Genomic DNA, 22,507 nt, shown 5'->3' with positions numbered 1-22,507 from the left:
CATTGCACTGTCTGCGTCTGTGGTAGTTTGAAGATAACCCTGGGCCTGGAGAGCATCCCATGGTGACTGACATGGCAAAGCTCTGCCAGGGTTGAGATGCCACAACACAACATCCTGGGGGGATTCTGACTAGACACATGAGGGAGATTTTTCTCCATGAGAACAAGCAGCCATTGGATAACCTCCCCTGGGAAGTGGTGGATTCCCCACTGTTGGCCATTGTTAACACCTGACTGGACATGGTGCTGGGACATCTAGTCTAGGTCATGTTTTGCTTGGTTGGACCAGATGGTACCTGAGGTTCCTCCCAACGCGGATTCTGTGATTCTAGCCTGGCCCAAGGTTACACAGGTCGGAGCTGGGCACAAAGAGTTCTTCCAGAGCATGAACCCTTTCCTCTGGCACAGTCAGAAATGAGTTTTGCTCAGCAGCTCCATTACCCTTATTGCCATCTGCTGGCAAAAGCTGAGCAAGGCACAGAAGGAACCACGGCTGCCAGGCAGGACCAGTACCCACAGGAGATGGGCAGCTCATGGGCTGCTCCCTGGGACCAAGGTTTCGAAGAGATGTCTGCAAATGCATAGCAGCATGCATGGAAATAACATCAACATTCTTTCCTGTGAGGGTGGTGAGGCACTAGAATGGGCTGCCCAGGGAAGTCGTGAATGCTCCATCCCTGGTGGTGTTCAAGGCCAGACTGGACAGAGACTTGGGTGGGATGGTTTAGTGTGAGGTGTCCCTGCCCATGGCAGGGGGGTTGGAACTGGATGATCTTAAGGTCCTTTCCAACCCTAACTATTCTATGATTCTAAAACTGGCAGCTTCAATGTTCAGAGCTGCAGCAGGCTTTGCCTGTAGCCAATATGAAGGCAAAGGGTATCATTAGACCTGCATATACACAGCTTTGCAAGGTGGGATGTGCCAGAACATGCATCTGTTGATGTTCCTTCCTTCTTCAGAAAGGTCAATCCCAAGGGTCCCACTGCAGTTCTGGCTCTGCTTCCACAAAGCTCACTAATGGTGCTCCATGGAAAAACATGATTAAAAATATCCCTAATTCCAGGTGTCCCACTGGAGGTTTCCTGCATCGCTACAGATCGGCTTGATCTTATTTGGGGATGTGCTAACTGAGGGAGATTTATGAAGATGCTTCCTAAATAATGGGCAGCAGAATGCAAAAGCAGGTTGAGTTTGGTACTTCACCAGGGAAGAACCAGCAAATGAGCTCCTCATGTGGCCAGTGTCAAAAAGGTGTGTTCACCCGAAGACCAGACTGGAAGAAGCATTTGTTTGTCTAGGTTAGTGATCAAGCTGCACCAATGTGAAATTAAATCAAGAGATGAAATATTACAAGTGTCTCTTCACATGAGTCAGGACTTAAATCACTGGGAACCTTGTCAGACCTTCTGTTTCCTCATCACGTGGTCCCCAGCTGACCTCCTATTGACCCGAAGGCACTTGGGCACAAATACCCTTAGATGGCATGAATGAAACCTAAGATGCTTTTGAAATCAGTGTCAGGATCAGCAATGCCTCAGCCCTGACTGTTCTCTTGGTTATTCTCTACCTCAAGTTACACAGATCCAAAGCAAAGCAGCTCCACCAGACACCAGCACCGTACTCAGCTCCAGGGGGAGCGCAGGGGAATGCACTGATGGATGACACCCAGCTCACGCCAAGCACACCTTGGAGATAACAGCACCTGAAAGCAGGATCAGAAGCCCAGAGCAATGGGCAGTGGTCAGAGACCAAGCCATGTGCCAGCACTGCCTGGGTGACTGTGCTGTGTCTCCCAGGAAAGGAAAACCTGGATTCGTTCTGTCCTTATACAGGCAGTTACCCAGGAGAGACCATCATGGCTGCTCTGCAGTAAAGGGGCCATGCCAAAAGACTACTACCCACACCCTTGGGTCACCAGGACTTTGGGGTGCCCTCCATTGCTTGCGTGTCCCCTAGGAATCAGACTGGTTCTGGCATTCTTTCCCACAAATGCATGGAAATGTTTTTCCTTTGGGGTACACAGGGATAACTTCAGAAAGCATACGAGCACAGTCAGCACGTGCTTATCCTGAGCTTGAGCAGCAAAGAGTGCAGGCAGCTCACCTAGGTGCAAAGAGCTCTTTCATCTACACTCTAAAGCACCTCCTTATCCATGCCACAATGTCCATGTGGAAATACAGACCTGGTGTGGGATACATGTTTAACAGCACAAACTAACAGGGCTGCTCCATATCACAGTGGTAGGCAGGGGCAATCCAAGGGTCTCTGCCCCAGGCACAGAGATATAAAACCCCCAGGGTTTTCTGCACAGATCATGTGGGTGCTCAGTGAACAGCTGAACTCCAGCTCACCCAGGGGAGGCTGCAGCATCCCTCCGTTCTTCTCACAGTTTCCTATGGGCTGGATTTCAGCAGAGTCCACCAGCCTCCAGAAGTCATTCTTGTTATCACTGCCATCGAGGCGCAGGCGCAGGCGCGCGCCCGTCAGACCCACCACGGTGGCGATGCACGTGGACGTGGTGTTCCGGGGGTCCTGGGCTTCTAGTTTCATGCTGATCTTGAATTCATTTGCAGGTGGAGTGTATGACTGCAAAGAGAAAAACAGGGACCCACTCAGAGTCAGGATTCCCAGTATTTAGGCTGACGCCCTGAGAGCACCAACACTGGTTCTACCAGAGACTGACAGCATCCTCCAGGCACAGCATGGGAGCAGACACCACAGAGCAGCAAAGAAAGCTTGGGGAGCCCTGGCAGACCTGTAACCAGGACTACCCTTTCCTCATAGCCCTCTTCTCGGGTGAATCACCCAGCCAACCCAACAGATACAACTCCTCCGTGCTGCTAAGGAGTATCCTGGTACACCCAGACCCAGGTGTACCATGTACTGTGCCGATTCCGTCCTGCATCCCCTGTACCCACCTCTGTGCTCAATACCCGATGCCCATGGGCTGCTATCCCATTCACTAGAACCATTTCTCTAAGGGCCTATGCTTGGCAGAGCAAAAGTTTTCTCATGTTCCCATCCATGCATATCTCAGAGTAAAATCTTCTGTGCTACTCCACCATTTACAGCACCCAAACTTATCTTTGTTACCTTTGCTTCAGCACACTTGGTTTCCTGTTAATTCTCTGATATCCTTAAGCATCTTCCTTGCCAAAAAAGGGGCCTATCCCAGGCAGGGAACTCCTGGGTCACCAATGCACCATCCCCTTTGACCTTTCTTGTTTGCACTCTCTTACCTGCTTGAAGCAATGGGCAGGAGCTGGGATGGCACATGTTTCTTTCAGGTATTTCTCCCAGGTGAAGTGACCTGAGAAGAGAAAACGAAAGGATTCAAATAGGAACCGACAAGCAAAAAGCTCAGAGCGAGATGGCTGGACTCCAGATACAGGCAGTTCTCCAGTTCTCACAGAGGAGGTGCTCACAGGCAACATGCTCTCATCAAGATCCTCTGATGTTTGTGACCACAGAGGATTTACAACTGCAGCTGACAGGCAGAACAAAGCACCGTGCTGCCTGCGGCATCCTACTGCCTCCGCGCTGCTGAGAGGGGTCTGCAAAGAGCGAGGGTAACAACCTACAACTTCATATAAAATACCCAGCACAGATGGGGAGCTGTGGAATCTTCCAGACAACTGCCCCTTAGAAGTCATTTGTTAAAGAGATGGCTCAGTCTGGGGATTAAGAACAGTCCCTGTGGGCTAAAAGCAGCCCAAGTCAAGAGGAAACTGCATATGCTGATGCTGCAGCTTCCCTGGTCCAGCCACACACCGTGGCCCCGCAGCTCAGAGCGGCATCAGCCCGACCCCTGCAATCACTTCCTGAGGCAGACATGGAGCCTGTAGGCAGGATGGAAGCAGGGATCCTCCAAACAGGGATTGCCTGAACACAGCAGCTCACACCCAACACCAAAGCCCTTTCCACTGAATGCTGCTGCAGGAAGCACGTTGATCCTTGCCCTCGCCCTTCCCATGTACAGCAAGAAGGGTAAAAGCAATATGTCATCCAGGGGAACGTGGTATTAAATGAAGAATTAAAAGCTCCTGTGATCACAGCAAATTGTGACTTTTGCCATTTCAACTGAGCAGCTGGGAAAGGCTCCTTCCAGCATGACACGAGCTGGTATTCATCCCAACAGCTCCCGGGAGACCGCCGCTTGCAAGTCATTTCAAGAGCATTGAATGTGTGGCAGCACAATTAAAGAGTCAGCTCCTGCTTCCCCTGCTCACATCAAGTTGTGAATCAGGCTATTTTCAAAACAAAAGCTACATTAAGAGCCATTTTCGCTATTGCAGTGCACAGCACACCTCTAAGAATTCAGGCATCAAGGTCAGCACACGTTGCTTCAGTTCCGCTTCACGTGCACGGAGAAGCCGTCAGGGCTGGATAATCTCCCTGCTCCAAATACATAAAAGCAATGCTACTTTCTTGCCTCCTCCCATGCAGATGATGAGAACACTGTTAAATACAGTGGAAATGAACAGAAAATACACAGTGTCGTTGCCACACTGCCTGAAGGTGGTGTCCTCAACATAAGAAGGACGCGGAGCTGTTGGAGCCAGCCCAGAGGAGGCCATGAGGATGATCAGGGGCTGGAGCACCTCCTTTATGGAGCCAGGCTGAGAACACTGGGGCTGTTCAGCCTGGAGAAGAGAAGCTGCTTGGGGACCTCAGAGCAGCTTCCAGTGTCTGAAGGGGGCTACAAAGGGTGCTGGAGAGGGGCTCTTCATCAGGGACTGGAGCGATAGCACAAGGGGTGATGGGTTCAAACTGAAACAGGGAAGTTCAGGTTAGATAAAGGCACAAGTTCTTCCCTGTGAGGGTGCTGAGGCGCTGGCACAGGGTGCCCAGAGAAGCTGTGGCTGCCCCATCCCTGGCAGTGCTCAAGGCCAGGTTGGACACAGGGGCTTGGAGCAAGCTGCTCCAGTGGAAGGGGTCCCTGCCCATGGCAGAGGGCTGGAACTGGATGGCATTGAGGTCCTTTCCAACTATTCCATGGTTCAATGATTTTACACTTGGTCATATCAATGCAACTCTTTGTATGAATTATGTGTACTAAACACCAGGCAAAACAAGCCCAGGCATGGCAATGCCTCTTGCATCCCTCCTCATAACTCTACTTGCTGACCTGGGATCACCTCAAACTCGGGGGTCCTTCAGAGGCCCCGTCTGTGGAGCACAGAGGATGCTGGTAGTGACAGTACTGTGTGTCTGCCCCAGGGCCCGAGCAGGGCTCTTCAGAAGGGATCAGCTGCATCGACTATTTTAGTTTAAAGAAGAAACCTCCCCTCTGCTCAGCTGGTTCCAATCCTCACTATTAAACCTGGTCCTGGTTTTAATCCTCTTCCTCTCAGTGGCTCCACAGCAGCCGATGCTGCTCTGCTCTCTGCAGCACCGCGCTGAGCTGGGACTGAGCTGCACAGCCCCAACATGAGCAGCAAACCCCGAGGCAGCTGCCTGCCTCTAAAAATAGTGCTTGCACATGGAACTTATTTGAGAAGAATTCTGTTGGGACCCGAGCACCATACGAAGACACACGCCCCCCACCAGAACTCCAGGTACTTACAACTCATGGCTCTGGGGACTTATTTTGCAAGGAGCAGCAGAAAGACTTCTCTAAACACTGAGAAAAGGCAGAGTCAACACAGCAGTTCAGCCTTTCTTCTTTCTCTGTTCACCACCAGCCACATCTTAATGGCTTTAACCTGCCAGAGGGGAGACTGAGATGAGCTCTTAGGCACAAGCTCTTCCCTGTGAGGGTGCTGAGGCGCTGGCACAGGGTGCCCGGAGAAGCTGTGGCTGCCCCATCCCTGGCAGTGCTCAAGGCCAGGTTGGACACAGGGGCTTGGAGCAAGCTGCTCCAGTGGAAGGGGTCCCTGCCCGTGGCAGGGGTTGGAGCTGGGTGAGCTTTAAGGTCCCTTCCAACACAAACCAGTCTGGGATTCTGGGATTCTCTTCCCTGCTTCCTCCCCACTGTGCAGAGCAGACTGTACTCCCCCAAACCAGAGGGATCACGCACTGAAGGGACCAAGTTCCTCCCTGTACCGTACCTCAGACCTGCTGGAAGGAAGAAACAAGAGGAGGATCCTGAATGAAAAACACCACGGGTTTGTAATTGCATCTGTGAGCTAAACAAGGGCCAAGGACTGTAAAGCTGCATGACTCCTGGAACTCAGCTGTGAAAATGCCTACTTGGGGCAATGGTCCATCACTCCTGCTTGCATTTGGAAAGCTCCTTACCACATGCTTGTGTCAAAGGGAGACAGCACATGCAGGCAGAATGTGAAATCTGGGCTCTGATGGCTTAACCTTCCAAAATACTTACTCCAAACCAAACACTCCACACATCTGAGGGGTCATAGGTGTGAACAGTGCAAGTCTGCACCTTTGTGTTTAGATTCTCATCGTGTTGAGTATCTATGTTCATCTTTTGCCCAGAATTTAAATGAAGGCAGAGTTTCTGTTTGTCTCTTAACTGAAGCCTGCTTTGGGCCCCATTAGCATTTCAGCTCCCCAGGGGTCATCAATCCAACTGAAACAATACATGTGCGTTGCAGGTCACATCTGTGAAGGAGAACGTGCCCTCCCCAGATCAAGGCATCCCATTAAAGTCTGCAGCCCATATGTGTGTCTGCTAATGAGCATCAAGCAGCACATGAAAGCAGCACAGTCTGAGCCAGCTCGCTATGAAAATGAGCAAAGGATGGTGTCTGCTGGCAGATCCCAATGCCTGGGCACAGCCTCCCCAGGGATCAGCTCTCCCAGAACCACGGCAGAGCTCCTGCATGTCCTGCCTGTCATGGTTCCATTTGCTCAGCCATCAATCCAGCTGCATGTTCTCCATCAGTAACAGCTACAACCAACATCACGATCCCACTTACTCACTGTACTTGCTCAGAAGAAAGGCGAGGATGTGTGAGCCAAACCAAACAGGTTTCAACCACCAGGACAGCATCTGCTTTCCTGCTTCTCAGAGGTGTCCCAGTGCAGCTTTACCTCTAAGCAGGAATCCTTTCAGCCTGGATCACAGGGTGTTCTGTGCCAGAGAGCTGCTGCAGGTTCACCCCTCACATCTACCCCAGCCTCGGGCAGTGAGGAGCTGCTCGGTTTCTTGCAGGGAGCAGATCACTTGCTGCTCCACCATGTGCTTGTTGAGCAGACACGTGCCCATCAGCCTGTCTGCAGACGTTCCTCCCCAGGCCAGCGAGCCCTGGGATGCACTGTGCTGTGGTGGTTGGTGTGTGTGAGTGCTGCTGGGAAAGCTGAAGTTCCCAGAAAGCTCCATTTCAGGTCAGCACTGCCCCTGAACAGCAGGGAGTCTCTGCCATCTGCACACAGTGCAGAGGGGAAACAGCAGCAGAGCCTCAACACCCCAAACACTGTACACAGGCCATGGGAGCTGTGGCAGTGCCCCATTATGTCATATAGAGCTTAGGGTGGGCTGACAGAGGAGCCAGGACTTTACTGGAGGTTCTAACATACTTCCTGCCCTTGGAGAAGGTCATTCCAAACTGTGATCCACAGAACTTCATGTTAAGGGCAGACAAGAACAGATGAGATGCCCCAAGAGCGAATGGCGAGGCCTGATGGTGGCCCACAATGTGCCAGAGAACTACCAACCTGAGTGCCACCCCCTGAGGCACAGCAGCCACTACAGCTCTCCTAAGGGCTCTATTGACACACAGAAGAGAATTCCCAAAGGCAAACACATATTTCCTGCTAAAATGGCTTAGCTCAGGCAATTGTGTAGTTTCCTGTCGCTCTCTACTTGATGGGAAGTATGGACATCGCCTCCCTTAAGGAGACAGGCAGAATGTAAGGGCATAAGGACATCACCTTCTTATACTCTGTAAATAAAATACAGGCCCTAAAACCATTTACTAAATTACACAAGCCTTACATGAACTTCCTAAAGCTGGAAGTCACCTGCATCCCCCTCGAGGAATGGCAGGAGCTGAGCACAGGGCCACAGCCCAGCCTGCCCATGCTGGGGACACCTCATCTCCAATGACATGGGACACTTTCCATTAGAGCAGCTTGCTCCAAGCCCCTGTGTCCAACCTGGCCTTGAGCACTGCCAGGGATGGGGCAGCCACAGCTTCTCTGGGCACCCTGTGCCAGCGCCTCAGCACCCTCACAGGGAAGAGCTTCTGGCTAAGAGCTCATCTCAGTCTCCCCTCTGGCAGGTTCAAGCCATTCTTCTTGGCCTGTCCCTACAGGCCCTTGTCCAAAGCCCCTCTCCAGCTTTTGTGTCAGCACTGGCAGCTGCTCTAGGGCTCCTTCCATGGGTCATACCATGTCTCTCCTACAACAGTGAGACCTGGGCTAGCCACTGCTGTGAACATGGAAGAGGAGTGTATGGAGAGTAAGAGGTTCCTTATGCCCCAAGTGCATGGAAAAACAAGGGCAGAGTCACCCCTCAGCACTTGCAGCAGAGGAAGAAACAGATCTGCTGGATCCTGGCTGGTTTCAAATGGGCTGGCTCAGCTCTGGGCTCACCCCAGTGTCTTCTCGGCCAGTTTTGACCGTGGTCAGAATTAACCACATGAGGACGCACATGAGGGCTGTCCAAAAGCAGTTTTTATCTGTAATCTAATTTGGCGTTTGCAGTTTCCCATTTCCCAACAACTCAAAAAGCTTTCAGGAGAAAATAAAAACAAGGGGAGAGGGGCAGAGGGAGAAAAAGAAGGGGAGAAAAGGGGTGGGGGGAGAAAGAGAGGAGAAGGGGAGAAGGGGAAGAGGGGAGCAGGGAGCTCTCTTACCTTGGTACTGGGAGGGGGACTCTGATGGGCGGCCGTACTTGTGCTTTTTACCATCTTTCCAGTCTATGGCTGAGACAAGAGACAAAGTGTTTGTGTCAGTGAAAGCAGGCAACGCTCTTGAACATTATCTGCCCATGGCACGGGCTCTGCAGGCACTTCAGAGGAGAGCAGTGCCCTCCCTGGCCCTGTCACGACCCAGGTAACATGGATCATTTGTCTAAACCAATGGGGTGTGCTTGAAGCAGGGAGAAGGCCCAACTTGAGGTATCTGCATTTGCATCTTACTCTCTGCCTAGTCCTCACCAACCAGTGTCCTCCCACAACGGCACACAGTAACCTAAGAAGCAGCAAACTGGGGAAGCTCCATCATTTTAACTACATGAAGAAGTGGCAATGCTTGAAAGGAACGAATGCAAAAGCCACTAAAACTGGCTCATGTGGGTCTCACTACACCAAGACATGGGAAGTTCGGCTTAGATCTTAGGCAGAAGCTCTTCCCTGTGAGGGTGCTGAGGCGCTGGCACAGGGTGTTCAAGGCCAGGTTGGACACAGGGGCTTGGAGCAAGCTGCTCTAGTGGAAGGTGTCCCTGCCCACAGCAGGGGTTGGAGCTGGATGAGCTTTAAGGTCCCTTCCAATCCAAACCAGTCTGGGATTGTATGAAATGAATGAAAAGGGTGGAAGGACACCCTTCCTATAAATGTAATCCCTTGAGGGACAGTATTCTGCCATTTCCTCAAGAAAGCAAGACTAAAGGAACAAAGTATTTAAGCCAGAAGCAAAAAAGCCCCCATGGATAGGTAAGGCTCCTCTCGGTGTTGCTGGATAACTCTAACAGCATCTGTGCACTCTAAGTAACCTCTTGCCATACTCTGCTAGAGAAGTTCTATTTTATTCTTAACCTTTAACATGCAAACCTCCTCATTAAGCAGGCAGGAAAAGCAGCAGAGAGGGCAAGAGAAGCAAGAATTTCTGCAGGCAAATGAAGAACAAGCGAAAGTTCAATGCATTATTAAAACAGCAGGTAAGTAGGACACAAACCCAAGTGTTGCTGCTGTAACCTATGGCCTAGCACAGACCCCAGAGCACTGGGCTGAGGCATCCTGCTCCTGAGGCAGGGAAGAAGCTGTGTGCAGCCGGGCCGGAGGCCACAGTGCTGACAATCAACGGGGCTCTTTGATTCCCAGCCCTGCAGCTGCCTCGCAGCACGCTTCCCCCATCCCCTGCTCGCCTTCATTTATTTGCACTTCATTAAAGGACAAGCAGTGGTTGGAAGGGGATAATGCTTCTGTGAGAGGAGCCACCAGAGAAGCAAAGATGTTTAAAACACAAGAAAGGGAGGAGAGAAACGGAGCACAGAAATCTCCTGCAATAAACCTGGTGAGTGTGCAGCAGATGTGAACAAAGCACTGCGGAGGATGCTCCATCCCCTAAGCTGCTCCCTTCCCCCATCCTCCCAGGCACATGTGATGAGATCACCCTGGTCCAACACACACGCGTGGCACAAGGCTGAAGGAAATCAATAGTCCTCTTAAGCACAAGGAGCCCGAGCAGCTCAGCTGCAGCAGCCCCACAACTTCCCACTTGAGTTGGGGGGAGCATAGGGAGTGCACGTGCGGCTGCTGCAGTGTGGAACAGGCAAGAGACTCGGGTGGCCAGAGGTAAAGTACCAGATGCCATCCCCACGAGGTAGGCTGGGCTTTGGTTTCACGCCTCATTAGAAGGGGAAGGCTTGTGCCAGCACAGGAGCTGTCTGCCTCACGCTGGGAGCACAAGCAGATGGTGTGTGCTCATACACCAGAACACCCTCACTGCCCAGCACTGCGCCACATGAGCTGCAGGGGTGCACCCAGCAAGGGACTCCTCCTCCACCTGCTTGGGTGAAGGGTTCTCTGCACGCTGCTGGGGAAACAAGTGGCTCAAACTTGTGCCCACACGTCCCCTGTGCTCCCACCCCATTGCTGTCCTCATGCTGTGCTGGGTCCTTTGCTCAGCACCAGCTCTCTCCCGGGCCTGCGGCTGTGCCAAGCATCAGTGCTCACCTTTCTGAGGGCCTGGTTTCCGCATTCTATCACCTGCTGCTGTCCTTACCCTGGGACTGGCTGCCTTTTGGATAACTGAAGATGTCTAGGAGAAAAGAAATACACATGAGACCATTCCCCATTCTGGAGCACACAGTCATGTGCAACATTAACTAATCACACAGCGGGGAGAAAATAGATGCTCTTTCACCCTGGATTGCACAGAACATCTCCTACTGAACACAGACAATTCATTCCAACCCCCCTCAATCTACAAGTCTTTCTCCAATATGTGGACAACTTCAAATGTACAGCAGTGGGAGCAGCATAACTCAGGGAGAGGAGCACATGCCAGTGTTAACATAACAGTGTCTGTGTTAACTGCTGTGGGTCCTGGGTGGGTGCGTGGCACGGAGCGGGGCTGTTCCCCAGCACTAACAAAGGGAGGCAGAGCTGAAAGGTATGGAAGAAACCACACAGAAACACAACATTAACTCTGGCAAAGCAGCACTGCAAAGCCCAGCTCACCACTTGCAATTCAAATTGCTCACAGCAGTTCTGGGTAATAAGGATGAGAAATTGGACAAAGAGCCAGGAAACATTTTTGCTGTTAGGACTGCAATCAGTGGCCAAGTGGTGCTGCATTTCCTCTTCTCCTGGTTGGAGGAAAACTGGCTGCACTGTCCCCAGCAAGAACAAGCAGTTGAGCAGTTGCATTCTTCTTCTGCTTAGAGGAATGGTACTGAAAATAAGAGCTGTGGGGAGGCGAGAGCTGGACACATCCAAGAAGCCCGGTACCAAAATGGATGGTTGAGCCACAAACAAGCCCTTTGGAAAGTGGTAAGAGCATGTTTGACACTGCCCTAACTAATGAAAGATGAATTGTGTGACTCTCACTCCATGCTGCTCACAGTGGGGCAGTCAGGCTGCAGGATGTGCAAGGAAGCTGGCTGGGGACACAAGTTTCTGCTTCAAAGGTTGTTCACAGATCCAACTTGGCGAGAGGCTTTGATTTGGAAACCCAACTACAAACTACAGCCTTGAAGTGCAGTGCTTGCAACATTGAGCAATACCCCGACATGGAAAATACTAAAGGAATATTAAATGCTAAAGGAAAAAAAAGCCAACCTGGTTGTTTTTTAATCCAAATCAAAAGGCACACAGGAGTCTCTCACTGCCTCTCTCATAAATAGCGTGTTTGTTTGTGCACACTTGTGAATGGAGCAAAGTTTCTTTTCCTTTCAGTAGCAGAAGGTAATCTACATGTGAAAGCTTATTTACAACTTTTAATGCTTCTCTTCATCATTTTCTTCAGGCATTTTTATTAAAAGCCAGCAGTCATGGTACAGAGAGTCCCCGAGGGTGAAAGGGGTTTATGTAAAGGCACCAGACATGCATTCACCATCTCTGGCTCCCCACCTCTGCTCTTTGCTCTGCTCAGACATGGGCCTGGCTCAAGTACCTAAACACGGATCATAAATCTCATGAGTCTGGCCTCGGATGGGTGTTCCTGTGCTGCTCAGATGCTTCTGAAAAGCTCCTTCAGCCTGAGCACTTCAGAGCCCTGCCGCAGGGATGTGCAGCCTTCCCTGCTGAAGTGTTTGGCTGTGTGCGAGATGCTCAGGCTGTGGCATGGGAGGTGAAACTCCTGCACCCCCTACCCACACACAGACAGCAACAGGAGTAAGTCCAGCTATGTGTAAAAGGGTGCTGGTCCCTCAGCCAGTGGGCTCACAGCATGTGGTGAAGGAGAATGAGGCATTTAAATGGTGCTCCTCTTAAAAAACAACAAAAGAAGGTGACTCTTCCCCAAAGGAGGTGACTTGGGCTGCATGGGGACTCCAGCTCTGTGGAGGGTGCCAGCCTGGGGACTGCACACTCCAAAACATGCTCCCAAGAAACTGTCCAAAGGAGATCGTCCCAGCCTGGCTCCTGCCACCCTTTGCAGTGCTCCAGCGCCACGCACCATCAGCTGCCAAAAACGTTCTCACAACACAGGACGGCAGCACATGGTTTTATCCTGCAAAATCATGACTCAAACATGAAGAACCCCATGGTAAGTAACTATTGTGCCTCAGGGATATGTAATGCCCAAAGAGCCGGAGCCAAACTCCACACTGAGTGTCTTCATCCCACCAGCCCTGCACAGTGCAGATGGGAGCCATCAGCCTTCCAGGGACAGGGACCAGGTGCTGCACAAGGCTCTTTACCCACAGAGACACAGCTTGTGTGCTTTCCTGCAACTGGTATAAGCTGGGCTTTACTGACACGGGGCTTGGCGATTCCCACTGGCTGTGATTTCATTCAGTAGCTGCCCAGCAAAGCTGGAAAATCTTCATCCTTGGATACACTCCAAGTATTCCTGGGTACCACCCTGAGCAGTCTGGTCCAACCCTGAAGCTGGGTCTAACTTCCCCCCAGCTCTGCACATGGGGATGGACCACAAAAGTCCAGAAATTCATAAAACCCCAGACTGGTTTGGGTTGGAAGAGGCCTTAAAGCTCATCCAGCTCCAACCCCTGCCACAGGCAGGGACCACTTCCACTGGAGCAGCTTGCTCCAAGCCCCTGTGTCCAACCTGGCCTTGAGCACTGCCAGGGATGGGGCAGCCACAGCTTCTCTGGGCACCCTGTGCCAGCGCCTCAGCACCCTCACAGGGAAGAGCTTGTGCCTAAGAGCTCATCTCAGTCTCTCCTCTTTCAGCCTTTCAGCTTAGAGCCATTCTCCTTCCAACCCAAAATACCCTACGATTTCATCTCACTGACACCTGACTGGAAGGCAAGTGGAGTTGCCCTGTAGGCTTTAGCAAGCCTGAAACACCCCAGTGAAGAAGACAGACTTCAGTGTAGAGGGATGAAAGCAATCAGCGGAACAGGCACTGCAGGATGGGTGGATGTGGCCTGTGCGCTGCTCAGGGACTGGAGACTAGCAAAAAATCTTAAAGTAATGAATAGCAGAAGCTACCGTGTGGTATCTGAGGGGGAAAAGCGAGCTGTTCGCATGGACAGTGACCCCAGACACACCCTCCTGCTGAGACCCTGTCAGCTGGGTCAATGACACAGAGACACTTTTGCACCAAATGAAGCACTGGAGGTTTACCCAGCCCAGTACATGCAATACTCCACCTCCAAACCTGACACTTGTACAGAGCTGTGTAACCCAGTTAAAACTTCCCTCTTTTTCCAACGCTGTATTTCTCATGCTTGCAGACAGCAAGACAATCCTGGAAGCATGCACCGCAGTTTTACGTGGTGTTGATTTCAGGGTTATACCCTCAAAGAACAGCTCAATGTGCAAGTTGATTTCAATCCCTTCCAGTCTATAAAGGCCAACTGACATGCTGCCTTTTGCAGCAGGTAAAGTGCCTTTCCCAGAGTTTCAAACAACTTCCACTCACCGAGATCTCAAAAGTGCCAGGGGCTCCTCTGAACTGTCATGGGCTCTAGTTCCCCATCACTCCTACAAGCCACCAAAGTCAGTCCAAACACTGCGGCATATCAAAACCTGGAAGCAGAGAGACAAAATGAAGAAGTCTGCATTTCATTGCAGAAAGGCTGGGTTACCGCTTGCATTATTCATGTTCATATTTAATTCATTTAAAACATCCAAATTTAAATTGAAAGGCAGCTGCAACAAACATTCCCCCTTCCCACAGCGAAGCAGCGCAGGACTTGACACAATTTAAGTGCAGCTTGCGATGGGTACACGGTGCTGTTAAACACCTTGGAGATGAGCAAGATCACATCAACCGAGCTGCTACAAACTAGTTCAGCCTTTGTAGAATGAAACTATCACACAAAGAAGGATTTAAAAGACTAGAGCTGATTAAGAATAAAAAAAAAAGAGAGACCACAGGAGAGGCATATAAATAATGAAGAGCATGAAGGGAGTGAACTGGGGATGTCAAATTCTCCCTTCCCCAGTGCAGCTGGGCAAACTGTAACACTGAAACACTGGAAGTGTATAGCAGGGAGAGGGAAATTTGTGTATGGGAAGCTCACAGACATGCAACATGGTGTTGATAATATTCTCATGGAAGCTGTTATCAAGGCAAGTCAGTAAGTAACACTAAAAAAGTACAAAGACATTCAAAAGCAAACCCGCATTTGTAATCGCATCGGAGCACAGAGCCACTGGCACTGCCAGCCCAAGGAACAGCTGAGTGTAAAGTGGGGAGACCCCTAAATCCTGACCCCGCATCACCCCATCAGCTCCTGCATTTTCAGAGAATCCCAGCCTGGTTTGGGTTGGAAGGGACCTTAAAGCTCATCCAGCTCCAACCCCTGCCACGGGCAGGGACCCCTTCCACTGGAGCAGCTTGCTCCAAGCCCCTGTGTCCAACCTGGCCTTGAGCACTGCCAGGGATGGGGCAGCCACAGCTTCTCTGGGCACCCTGTGCCAGCACCTGAGCACCCTCACAGGGAAGAGCTTCTGCCTAAGAGCTCATCTCAGTCTCCCCTCGGGCAGGTTAAATCACAGGCTGATCTGGGTTGAAAAGGACCTAAAATCATCCAGCTCCAACCCCCTGCCATAGGCAGGGACACCTTCTACCAGACCAAGTTGCTCCAGCTCAGCTTTGGCCAGAGAAAGGTGAGCTCCAGCACTCCTGCCTGGCTACCAGCATCAGGTCACAGCCAGAGGCAGGACACCAGCATAGAGACCTGGTTTTGTTACCCCTGCACTGGTTTACACTGAGATTTACACCTCAGATGTATTTTCCTTTTCCTTATTCAAAAGATAAAGGCAGCCCAGAGCCAGGCAGCGATGGGAAGAGCATCCCAGGGTGTCCCTACCTCCTATGGCTGGTCTCTCCAGCAGCCACATCCCTCAGCACACACATCCTGGACATGCAACTGAATCTAATTAAGTCCTTCCCGCACTGCTCTTCCAAAAGCTCATCCTTATCAGCCTTTAGGGAAGAATGATCCAATTTACCTGTGCCAGGCTGCAAGGGACCTTCGCGGCTATGAGGCAGCCTTGCTCTGCAATATCCTTCCAGTCAATGTTGTGACTGCAACAGCAGTAAAACGAAAAGGGAGAAAGTGTGGGTAGAAGCTGCTGTCACATCTCCCCAGACCTCATCAGATGCATGTAATCTCTTTATCCTCAAAGCCTCTGCTCCTCTGGAGTGCATAATTATGAAAGGAGTTAAAGCTGAGGTTCTTAATGTCTCTTCTAAGCACTTCTTTCTTCCACTAAAGGTCCCACTCACATCAGAATGGTTTCCTGGGGTTGTTTGGACTTCCTATTATATGGGGAAGCTTCTGGTGACCCATGGGCTGGAGGCCAAGGCACTTCACAACACTACCGTGATTGACTGAAAGGGCAACTGAAGTTTTGTTGACAGCGTGCCAAGCTTCAAACCTCTCTGGACAATGCAGTTGCCAGCAGGCAAGACGTCTGCAGAAAGGAGAGGAAGAAAACTCCCAACAGCGAGGCTGGAAAATGGTTTTATGGGGTCGGATACGCGCCACAGATTAGGAAGGTGAAAAGAAGAAGGAAACTCTGCATATTGCCAAAGGACTGTGAGAATGATGCTGCCTGGGAATCCCATGGGACAGCAACAAGAGAATCCTGATGGTTTCTCATAATGCAAAAGGCCGTTGATTTGTTTCCCCACATGAACATGGGTCTCAAGCACCATGAGCAGTCCAGCTCCTAAAACCCCTTCCACAGAACCTCTGCTTCAACTTTTCCTTCATCGGGATCTTCCCATCAAATATTATCAATTTTTCCGATAATATTAAGAGTTCTTCCCTATAAATTACCTTGGGAAATGAGAGGGCAGCACTCTAAAGTCCCTGCCCATCAGGAGTGACAGCAGTGCTCCCATTTCAGCTTCCCAACATGGGGCTCAGGCTGTGCTGGGTCCTGTGACAGCTCCATTCTGGAAGCCCTTATGGGCACTATGGGTTGCATGGGAGCAGCCAGCTGCACCCTGACCCAATGAGGAAACAGGCACAGAGACATGAGAGCAGATGCAGAGAAACCACCTCGTCCTGCTCCCTGAACAGCTCTTTATTGCCAATTCTCATTGCTATGGTGGGGCACTTCCAGCTTACTTGAGAAATGAGGGCTGTCAGCACGGGATTTGGAACACTTCTACCTCCTTTGGTTTCCACACCCGTCTTAGCTCCTCAGATTCCTGCCTGGCCGGCAGACATCAGAACTTTTGCTGGTCTAAAATCATGGTTTTATCATAGAATCACAGAGTGGTTTGTGTTGGAAGGGAACTCAAAGCTCATTCAGCTCCAACCCCTGCCACGGGCAGGGACCCCTTCCACTGGAGCAGCTTGCTCCAAGCCCCTGTGTCCAGCCTGGCCTTGAGCACTGCCAGGGATGGGGCAGCCACAGCTTCTCTGGGCACCCTGTGCCAGTGCCTCAGCACCCTCACGGGGAAGAGCTTGTGCCTAAGAGCTCATCTCAGTCTCCCCTCGGGCAGGTTCAAGCCATTCCCCTTGGCCTGTCCCTACAGGCCCTTGCCCAAAGCCCCTCTCCAGGTTTCCTGTTGCCCCTTTAGGCACTGGAGCTGTTCTAAGGTCTCCCTTTAAGGAGCCTTCTCTCCTCCAGGCTGAACCAGCCCAGCTCTCTCAGCCTCGCTCCAGCCCTTGGAGCACTTCTCACGCTGTGCTCTGGTGATCCAGCCCAGTGACCTGGGCCTCTGGGCAGAAGCCAGGGACCAGCAGAGAACTCCAGCATCAGCCTCCCTGGTGGCAGCCACAGCCAAGGGGTACTAATACCAAACACCAAACACTTACACGGTGCCTGAAGGAAACTACCAAGAGTGAGCAGCTGCAAAGTTCAAAGAGTGAGCTGGAATTTATCTTGACCAACAGGTTTATTTCCTTCCACCTTCCTGTTACCATCCTCCTGGACAGGACTCGAGCTTTATTTCTCCTGGTCCATGCAAAGCCACATTCTGGCAGCTCCAAACAAAAGCTGATGAAGCTGTGGCACCTTGAAAGCATCTCCCCTTGTCAGCTCTGGAGGGCCCTTACCTTCATACACATACATACACCTTCATACTACTAAGAAGCACTGCAAAACTGAAGGTTGGTATTTCCATCTCGAGTACTGATCCTCTTGTGTGATCTGAAATAGCTGCTGGCTGCAAACCATAACTCCTCTTTCTGCCAGAAGGGTTTTCTGTTGTTTCCAACATCCCTCCCTCTCTGGAACTAATTTTATCTTTCTGCCATGTAAGAAGTGGACTGATAAACTCCAGACCTCATACGTGGCTCCTCAGCAAAGCATTATTGTGAAAGGTGTTAAGACACTGAGGTGTCTCGAAGATGGGCTCATGAGCAACACACTTCCTTAAGCCTGAGCCAAGCCTCAGGGGAGAACGTATTTTAAGAGAGACAAAACCATACCAAAACTTCGGACAGACCATGTCTCCATGATGGAAACATCAACTTTCTGACTTACTTTTGAACACCTTCAGGTTGGAGGGAAGAGGAGATGGGCCAGCGTCCCAGCAAGTGACTGCTGGATCATCAGACACTGCTCACATGAGCTCAAGGGAGGATGAAAACCAGAGACCACTGGCAGGAATCCCTCAGCACCACAAGGGAGGCTGCAGCAGTTACCACCTCTCATGACTGCAGAGGAAACAAAATAAAACCTTGCAGGATTCCCAAAATTCCCATTTCCTTCTCCTAAAAGACCCCAACCAAACCAACCCAGCATGGGCCTTGGCTCAGAACAGAAACATCTTGCAGTGTATCACTGTGTGCAGTGATCACCTTGCTCTCCATGAACATTTAAGAGGTTGCAATAAAAACTACATGTCTGGCAGCTCCAGGCACAGGATACTCAGACTGAGAGAAACAGAGAGAGGAAAGGGCTTAAATCTCACCCAGGTGAGTCTGGCCTGAGTGCGCCAAAAGGAAGGCCCTTAACATGTTGAGTCTTCTCAGCACAGCCTTTTCTACAGATGAGCTGGGACTTACAGCCGCCTGCTCCAGTACTGAGTGCAGTTCTGGTGTCCTTAACATAAGAAGGACATGGAGCTGTTGGAGCAAGTCCAGAGGAGGCCATGAAGACAACCAGGGGCAGGAGCAGCTCCTGTATGGAGCCAGGCTGAGAACATTAGGGCTGTTCAGCCTGGAAAAGAGAAGCTGCGTGGAGACCTCAGAGCAGCTCCCAGTGTCTGAAGGGGGCTACAAGGATACTGGAGAGGGACTGGAATGATTGGACAAGGGGTGATGAATTTAAACATAAACAGGGGAAGTTCAGGTTGGATAGAAGGCAGAAGCTCTTCCCTGTGAAGGTGGTGAGGCACTGGCACAAGGTGCCCAGAGAAGTGGCTCCATCCCTGGCAGTGTTCAAGGTCAGGTTGGACAGAGCGTTGGGTGACATGGCCTAGTGTGAGGCATCCCTGTCCATGGCAGTGGGTTGGAACTGGATGGTGTTAAGGTCTTTCCAACCCAAACCATTCTATGATTCTGTATCTGACACTCCTGTGAACACTCTGGCCCTTCAAATCCTCTTCAGGAAGATGGAGATGAAGGAATTCACACCTTGTGCTTTTAGGACTAGTGTTGCTTTGCTTCATAAAAAACCCCCACACAAATAGAAAGCAGTGCAAAAGTTAAAGGCTGCCCATGGAGGGCACAGAGAATCACAGAGTGGTTTGGGTTGGAAAGCACACTCTACTGGAGACCCCAGAGTTACTTTCTTCACGAGCCTGACCAACAACCTGGGACATGAGCTGAAGATGAGGATGTCTCCGTGGTCTTTGTGCAGGCAGGCACAAGCTTGCCAGAGACCAGAAACTGTGCCGGAGGTGTGCAGTGGCCACCAGGACACCACTGCCCAGCCCAGGAGGGCATTTCTGAGCAGGTTGCAGAGAGATCCAGCCACCAGAAGTGTTCAAACAAGTGCTGGACAACACAAATGTGCTCTAGGTACAGGCAATAGTGAAAAGTTTCACCAGGGACTTCTGCAGAAGCAAAACGCCAATAAAATTATGAGGTTTAAAACACAAAGAGGCTAAAAATGACCATGGCAAAGATGTCCAGGAGGGCAGGGGCTCTGTAGATGCACCGTGCACTCTTGCTGCTGTGGTCTCTCCTCATGGGGCTGCAGGAACAGTTACACACTGCTGGTAAAACACCACAAGGCAGGAAAACATGAGCCCTGGAGTTAACACTTGGCACATACTAGTAGCTAGAAAACACAGTAAGAAGCAGGGTAACTGTTACAGAACTCTTCATGCAATGCAGACAGCTGCAGTATCATTCCTGCTCTATGGGCAAGAATCCAGACTCTGCCACGAGTAACTCTCATCCCAGGAACGACCTGAGAGTGCCTTGTCCCTTTTTAAACCCTTTGTGAGGAAAACCATTACAGCCTATAGAGCAGAACTGCAGATCTCGCCCTGAAATGCATCCTGACAATTCCAGCAATGACTGGTACGAAGAAATGTTATGAGAATGCTGGCGGCCTGGAGAGGGATGGGACATCAGCTGCAGATGCACACTTCATAGAACACTCAAACACAGGCAGAAGAGACAAAACCCACCCCTGACAATGAACAACGTTCTGCTTCTTCCTACTCGGCCACAGTGACACTACTCAGCATCAACAGCGGCAGCTCTAGGTGATGTTTTGAAGTCCTGGAACTTTTTAGGTCATCTTGTTGATTTGATAAAACGTGTAAGTGAGCAAAACCTCTGCAAGACATTTGAGAGGTGCTACCTGAGACAATGGGGGAATTGTGATGTTCAGGGTTAACAAAACACACCTCACCTCGAGCACCATGTTCTCACTGACATCAGCAAAGAGCAAGGACTGTTACGGCCAGCACAACCCAAGCAGTTGGGACATGGACTTCCTGGCCACCACAGATGTGTAATTAAATACAGGAGAGCCAGCAGGCACTGCACACAGAAGGTAAAGGGGGGAAGGAAGATCAGCCTCTACACAAATGATTGGTCTTACATTCACAGCTTGGTTCTTTGGTAGCCTGCCAGAGAGAAGGTGAAATGTCAAAATGATGGGGTTAAAGCAAAGCAATCCCAGCCTGAAATCAAGCAAAGCTCCTTAATCATCCAAACAGTCAGGCACTGCAGGAGTCTGCCCAGGAAAGTGAATCACCAGCACTGGAAATCTTTAAGAACAGCTTAGGCAAAGCTCTAGGAAACACTGGGTGTGGGTAATCCTTCAAGGTCACTTCTAGAGACACTGAAACAACCTTCCTTCATCAGCACATACCTATCACAGAGCACACAACCACTGCAGGATTTGATGGGCTGGAGCATTTTTGTCTTAATTTGTTGGAACAAGACCAAAAAAAGCCCCAAAGCAAAGAGGCAGCGTGTGGAGAGCTTATTTTTAGCAAGTGCAATTGGTGCAGCTTCCTCCTTGGTCCACACCAAGCCCTTCTGCCTGCTCACTTTGCCTCAAGTAACACCCTGCATGCAGAGAGCAGGGATTCCTTCTCCCTTCCATGCGCCACTCGGGCAGGAATGGCCACGCTGCAGCAACAGAGGGGTGCAGGGAGGGGAGGCACTCCTGCAGTGGCAGCACGGAGGGGACACCAGGTGATGCCCTAACACTGTGCAGAGCCCTCACAACACATTCAACCCAAGCTGGGGAGCCAACCTCACCCTAACACAGGCACCTCTGCACCCCAGCTGGTTTCAAGGACATAAAGCAGCATGGTGTGGTTGGTGTTTCAGGAGCCACAGCCAAGCCTGGGCTCTTGCCTGGAGCTTGTCCCTGTCCCCCCCACAATGTGTGTGCAGCCTGGCTGGGGTCTTAAGGCCTCCCTGCGGCTGGGGACACTGGGAAGGCAGCAGCCTCTGGCAGGCACCCCAGGAAGCTCTCCCAGAGGGAGCAGGGAGGGAACACAAATCACTCCCCCGTTCGCTGGAGGCACAGCTGGAACCATGTCCCACCACTTCAAACACTCAGCGTGATGGGAGGAACAGGGGAGGGAAAGAGAGGCCCAGGAGCAGGGGATAAAGTGCAGCCACCACAGAAGGGGAGGTCAGGATGGATAAAAGCTGGTTCTGAGCACTGGTAGTGCTGCCCCTTCCAGGCAGGCAGCAGGAGGGTGATGGCAAATGGCATCCAAAGAGTCAGCAGCTCACTCAGGCTGGGCTTTTCCCTCTGCGCAGTGCTCTGTCAGTGCTGAACTGAGAGAAACAGCTCGAGCTTCCTCCAGATCCTCCCCCATCCCAGACACAAATTCCTTGCTGGAAAGCAACTGCTCTTCCCAGCAGGACTTTTCCCTGGAGCCAAACATCAGCAGTACTCCAGAGGAGCTCGGAAGGGTGCATCTACCCCTAGCAAACTGCCAGCGGGCGCAGCTCCAGCAACTTGTGAACCAAATGTGTTGCCTCCCCACCGCATCCAGGAGAAGGGATCTGAAGCAGTGTCCTGCACAACACTGGACATTCCTCCCTGGGAGAGGGAGGAATCTCATGTTTCTCCATGGGCAAAGAAGGAACTTCACAAATTTCCACTGGCATCTGCTCCTACGGTTTCCGCTGTTAAAAACAAACCTGAGCCATGGGGAAGCTTCTGGAGTGTTCACACTGTGTCAGCCTGGAAAACCTAAGAGCTACTCAGAGTATGTCAGCAGGGAGGAGGCACCTCCAAAGGAGGCAGGATCTGAGCTGCTGATACCATCTGATTTACAACACGCATGAAAAACCTGTGAGCAAGAAATGGAGAGGGATGAGAGAGGGAAACAAACAGCACTGAACTCTCAAGTC

At 51.1% G+C, this 22,507-nt stretch overlaps 1 protein-coding gene across 6 annotated transcripts in view; it reads right to left on the bottom strand.

Moving 5' to 3' along the window:
- SCMH1 (Scm polycomb group protein homolog 1) overlaps positions 1 to 22,507 on the bottom strand; it is a 63,033-nt gene that overhangs the window by 36,006 nt on the left and 4,520 nt on the right. For 5 of the 6 annotated variants that reach the window (XM_065697794.1, XM_065697796.1, XM_065697797.1 and 2 more), the window contains exons 2-6: positions 14,179 to 14,285; positions 10,803 to 10,887; positions 8,763 to 8,831; positions 3,240 to 3,310; positions 2,352 to 2,586 (exon numbers count right to left, since the gene is read on the bottom strand). In XM_065697794.1, coding sequence (XP_065553866.1) covers positions 2,352 to 2,586; positions 3,240 to 3,310; positions 8,763 to 8,831; positions 10,803 to 10,827 — 400 coding nt within the window. In that variant the 5' untranslated portion in view covers positions 10,828 to 10,887; positions 14,179 to 14,285. Of the gene's footprint in view, positions 1 to 2,351; positions 2,587 to 3,239; positions 3,311 to 5,566; positions 5,702 to 8,762; positions 8,832 to 10,802; positions 10,888 to 14,178; positions 14,286 to 22,507 lie in introns of those variants that run through there. The other variant, XM_065697795.1, reaches the window with a different exon arrangement.

The sequence above is a fragment of the Lathamus discolor genome, chromosome 18 (genome assembly GCF_037157495.1).
Source record: "Lathamus discolor isolate bLatDis1 chromosome 18, bLatDis1.hap1, whole genome shotgun sequence".
NCBI lineage: Eukaryota > Metazoa > Chordata > Aves > Psittaciformes > Psittacidae > Lathamus > Lathamus discolor.
This window is presented reverse-complemented; position numbering and strand designations above follow the sequence as displayed.